Below are 5,621 nucleotides of genomic sequence, written 5' to 3'. Positions count from 1 at the left end.
TGCGTGCTGGCGTTGTGCACGTATTCGACGTATGTGGCGGTGTTTTTGTTCGTGCAGTGTTTTGCAAGCGTACACGTATTGGTGGCGTTGCGTGACTGTTTATGCACAGTAGCACGTTAATGTGCGGTGCGTGCGTGTGAAGTGACAAGCGGATGTGTGGCATGTCGTTTTTGCGGTGCGTTTGCACGTACACGTAGTGGTGGTGGCTTTTTGTTGGCTTTGTTTGCACGTTATACACGTATTGTGCTTTTGTGGCGTGGGTCAAGTGTGTACGTTAGCCATGCGTTTTGGGCATGTTCGTGGTTCGTTGTCGTTGGTTTTGGCTACGTACTATTTCGTTTAGGTGTGCTTGCGTGTGCGTGTGCCAACGTAGCATTTGCTTTGTCAGGTGAGTGGCGTAGTCTGTTTGCTTGTGATGGTACGTAACACATGCGTGCATGGCGTGCATGCGTTGCTGTTTGTGGTGCGGTGCGTGCTAATTTACGTGCACGGTGTTTGTGGCTGATGTCGGGTTTCGTGCCGTTGTTTTCTATGATCGGGGATGTACGGTTGGCAATGCGTTTTTTGTGTTGCGTGGTGTGTTTTCAGTGTACAAGGTCGTGTGTGCGTGTTTGTTGTTTGCACGTACATTTTGTTTGCGTGCGTGCGTTGTGCACTACGTCTTAGTGCTTGTGTCATGCATGCGGGTGTGATTTGCGTGTTGTTAATCTCGTGTGACCTGTGCGTAGGTTATATTCGTACTGTTGTGATTTGCTTGCGTGCGTGGCGTATGTTCTAAGCGGGTACAGTTGTTGCGTGCAATGCGTGCGTTATGTAAGCGTTGCGGTTTTTTTTTGCCTGTGGCGGTGTGCACGTACACATGCGTTTGCATGCGTGCTTGTTTGTGGCCGTCTTGCAGCGTATAGCGTAATGTGCGTGCGTGCGTGCATGTGTACGTACACTGGGCGTGCATGCGTTGCATGTAGAAACGTGGCACGTGTGTGCAGTGAGTGTGCGTGTGTCATACATGGTATCGGTCATGCGTGTCGTGGGTGCAGGTTACTCGTTTTGTACTGTGTTGTGTCAGTGCGTGTTCGTTTTCGTGTTTGCGCTCGAGGAGTGGTATGTAATATGTTTATTGAGATTCACGGTCATACTAGTGATGCATACGAAATATAGCCAAGTACCGTGCTACGCTAGATACTGGTACCTCGTCTAGAGAGCACCGCTGGCCTCGATTATTTTACGCAATTACCAAGCTGAACGTTTGCCTACTGGCATTGTCGTTATAATTATACTGCTTTGTTAGCGATAATGCTGTCCAATATAACACTAACAGTTCTGATTTTTATAATCTAGACTGCCATCGGAATACGCAGAAAACTACTGCGAAACCTGCTAAAGTCAAATGAAGCCTAATAACAATGTTTATAAGCTATTTTCCGATATTACACTTACCTTAAAAGCTGTGCCTAGTATAGTCACCCTCTACTGAAGTGATGCGGCTGCATCGGACGTTTACGGGCAGGCTATTTTTATTCATATTTGATGATCGCTATGTTAGCGAATACGATCCGGTTGTTTTCATTTTTTTTGTGTTGTTTTCTAATTCTGTGTTGATGTTCTGATATGTTCTTTTCTCAACTGAACCGGTTGAGTTTGCGGCATTTTTTTTTCGTCTTGTTAACTATTCTCTTTCTAACTCTAGCGTTTCCTGGCTTGCGCGCACCTTGCTGACAAAGCTTTGCGATCTTAAATCTCGCTATTCTGAAGTTTAGTAGCGACGTTTATCCGGTCTTTGTTTTTTTTCTTCTTTATGCCTATTTCGTCAGTCTTTTCTTCTCTGTGAATTTCGCGTGACATTCAGCTGACGTGTACGAACAAGAGGACGATTATATGTTTTAATTTAACTTTATAGTGAACACTGTTTTCACTGGTTCCCAAATGTCTGTTCGGTTCCTCTGGTGTGTCCCGGATTTCGTTCACTTAAATAGGGTTGTGGGACTGTTCGCTTGGTGGTGCTAGCTATGGATGCGTTGCGCGTCGTGGCCTTTATTTGGCGTTATGCATTCGGCCACGGATCTCATAGCTGCCAGGCTGGGTCTCGCATACGTGTAGGAGTTGCGTTTACCGGGCGGTCGCTGTGCGCCTTGCGCGGAACTGCGGCGGCAAGAATTCTGCGTCTCTTAGTTGTTGGTACTGTTTGTTTTTTGGCTCGTTGTGTTTTTGTTTTGTTGTGTTTTTTTCGGTTTTTCTATGACGGACTTTTTCCGTTTCTTCGCAGACTGGTTGGGGTTGGCTGTCTCTAGGTAGTCGTGCTCGTCGTGCCTCTGGATGTGAAACTGGCGGTCCGGGTTTCGCACGTCGTATGGATGTCATGAGTCATGTAGCTTGTGTTCTTCTTTGGTTGCGTGGTATGTGAGTTGTAGGTATTCATTGGGTCTGGTTTGGCTTCCTTAACCTTATATGCGGGTATATGGCTTGACTCTTTGGTTTTTGTCGATAATTCATACTGTATACTGAAGTTCTTAAGAGGATAGGTGGCGTTATTATGTATGGTTGATTTTATTTTTTGTATAGGATTGTATTATTTGGTATTTCAACTGCTGTGTTGTATTTGGCTAATTTGCGTATAGGAAGTTGCCGTAAATAAAAGATGTCGTGTTATTTCTGTACTTTTTGTACCGTTTGTGGGATGGGTGGCATTCGCTTTATGAGAGTTCAGGCGAATTTGTTTAGGTGGGCTGTCTGCTTCGTTTTTGTTGGTTGAGGTCAGTTATAAGGTGGTGATGGATTCCGGTTGGGTGCTGTGATGATTGCTTGTTGATGTTAGTTGTGGTGTTTTGTGTTGTTATGGGTCCTTGTGTGTCTTGGTATGTAGATCTGTTGTAGTGGGTAGTGGGTGTACTGTGATGTATGTTGGTTTGGCCGTGGCTAAATTTGTGGATTGTATTTATCTTAATCTGGAACGTGTTTAACTTTCAGTTTGCTGTTCAAATTTCGATATTTATTCTTCGTTTGCGAGCTACAGTTGAATATTAGATTTGTTAGTTGTATGCTTCTTATATTATCGATTTATTACTGGAGTTTTACTGTTTCCTGACGTTGGTTTATCACACTGTAATATATACTGCAACATTAACTTGACTTAGCCTTTCTTTTATTGTAACACCTTTGATATGAAGGCTAGAATATGTTATCGGTTTTGGGTTTTTTGTTGGTCTCTGAGGTTTTCTTGTCTTTGGTTACTTTATTTGGAGTTGTTGTTTTGTTTTTATTTGGATCATTTTTGGTTTTTGTTGACAGCTATCTGAATTGTTGCCGGTTTTATTTTAGGTTACTTGATATATATTTTTTATTTTGATTTCTTGTATTACATTTACATGGATTCATAATTACGTGAAAAATTTATCTTTTGCTGATTATTGGGCCTTTTGTTAAATCGCAAATTATTTCGGTTTTGATTTTGTTATTTAGGTAAATAACCATGCAGCTTCGTTGCGGGAATGTACTTAGTTAAATATGTTATTTAGCGGCGTTCTGCCGTTAAATTGTTGTCTTTTCGAATATTAGTATATATTTTTGTTATTTTTTTATGTGGCCTGTTCTGTATATTTGACTGTACCAAGTCAGCTGAATTATCAAATAATCTTTCGTGAACCTTTGATAGGTATCATAATTTTCATGATAGTGATTCTCTCATGGTAGGCGTTAATATTATTTTGGATTAGTGGTATTGCTTACATTATTTGGTAAACGTGATTTATGTTTTTCGGTTGTTTGTTATGGCGGACTGTATGAATACTGGGCAGGCCATTACTGATTATTTTCTTATTTTCTGGCAGTTATATTATCTTTAATCTATTTCCTAAATTTTGCAGATACACTTTTTTTGGGTGGTTTCGGTTTTGGTTTGCGTGTTGTGCCTTGGTATTACGAAGTATCTAAGGGTGGTGTTGCTTCTAATTGTATGGTTAGTGTCTATCTTGTTATATAATAAATGGTTGAGAGTAGCTGAGCGGGTCTTGAGTGAGCCTACTGGTTCTTTTCGTCTTAACCTTTTCCTTTTCACGCCTCCACATATAATGTTTTCTGTATCATTGTATCTTTGCTATTTTGTTGGTGATTAAAGGTAAATTTTTTGAAATTGAAATTGAATTTGAATTGAATTCGGGTTGCCTTGTGAAATATATTCAGAGAGAGCGTACCAAGTATTCAGAAGATACAAAGATATCGGCTAGCAAATTTAATTTAAGAGAATTCTGGGCTCGTATTCTGAGAAGAAGATTAAATATTTACCGGCTGCCTGGTGATCATTTGGTTGTTTTAATTCTTTCATTAATCCTCATCGTCTGAATCGGAAGAAAAATCTTCATCGATGTTCATCTTAGCAGTTAAATATTAATTCTAATCCAGGTAGTGAGACTAATTAGAGTATCAACGCAAAGGCCGAAACACAACAACGCATACGGTTGTTTCAGGGTTGTTGGATGTTTCAGTGATGTTTCATGACAAATCTGGAATTATTGCTTCGTGGCGCCATCCAGTGTTAGGTTTCGTCATTATGCAAAGGAATGAACATTTTTACCCAAAGATCACTTCTCATTATTTTCATTAGGTTTATTTTGGATAATATTGGCCTCATTTATTTAAAAGTAACAATTGAACTAACTTATAATATTGTTAATTCATATAACGACAACCATTTCCCGCGAGTTTATTCGGGTGAACTGCTCAGTAGAAGAGGGCACATTCTAAGTTTTATAAATGTTGTTATTTTGTCCACATTATAATTTATATTATAGTATTATTCTTTTACATTTGCCACATTTACTTCATATTTAATTTATATTTTAGTCTCTATCTAATCTTATATTATTTGCTATATTATATCTGAGTTTTTCTCATCTTTGGCACACGCGAACACCATTAATTAAATCCAATAACAATTCTGGCAAATAAAATATAGAAGGAGCAAAGGTAACATGTGATTCTGATGTGAAATTCATGTCGCATTTTTTGTCACATTATGTAACGTTGCGCATGCAGTTTAGTTTAGAAAAATGTACTACTTTAGTAATAACCAGTTATGCTTGCTTGATTCAATAAAACTTAACCGCTTGTCCTTCCCTGCCACGTTCCTGAGCCGAGCTAGAAAAAGCATATCAGCTAAAACATATCGATCTATTATTGCATCATATCTTTCATGTGTTTCTGATAAAAAAATGCATATTAAAAGCGCAAACAACAAATTCGTTCATATAATTAACTTACACATAGGAAACATATGATTAAAAAACATACGGTACATATAGTTCAAGTATAGGTCATGGTAAAAACCATATAGTGCATGTTCTTGCGCCACTATATACGAATAGTATCAGGAGTAGATAATAGGGAATTCCCTATTATCTACTCCTGATAGTATGAAGCGTTCAATTTAGCTATGAGTTATTGATAAAACGACTGTTAAACCAGAGAACATTTTATTCGTACAATTAGAATATATTTTTCGCATTAAAGTTATAAACAGAACGTTAAAGCGGTGTGATCTATCTGAAGTTTATTATCCAATTATCAAAATTTTATTTATCTAAAATGACATCGCTAAAGATCGTAGTGTAGGAATAGTCAAATTAAAT

The 5,621-nt window shown here is 38.8% G+C and overlaps 1 protein-coding gene across 1 annotated transcript in view; it reads right to left on the bottom strand.

Moving 5' to 3' along the window:
- LOC106808104 (craniofacial development protein 1-like) overlaps positions 1-4,484 on the bottom strand; it is a 10,771-nt gene extending 6,287 nt beyond the window's left edge. The window contains exon 1 of the mRNA XM_014810679.1: positions 4,319-4,484. Coding sequence (XP_014666165.1) covers positions 4,319-4,365 — 47 coding nt within the window. The 5' untranslated portion in view covers positions 4,366-4,484. The remainder of the gene's footprint in view (positions 1-4,318) is intronic.
- Between the last annotated feature and the right edge of the window lie 1,137 nt (positions 4,485-5,621).

The sequence above is a fragment of the Priapulus caudatus genome, unplaced genomic scaffold, assembly GCF_000485595.1.
Source record: "Priapulus caudatus unplaced genomic scaffold, Priapulus_caudatus-5.0.1 Scaffold253, whole genome shotgun sequence".
NCBI classification, from domain to species: domain Eukaryota; kingdom Metazoa; phylum Priapulida; class Priapulimorpha; order Priapulimorphida; family Priapulidae; genus Priapulus; species Priapulus caudatus.
This window is presented reverse-complemented; position numbering and strand designations above follow the sequence as displayed.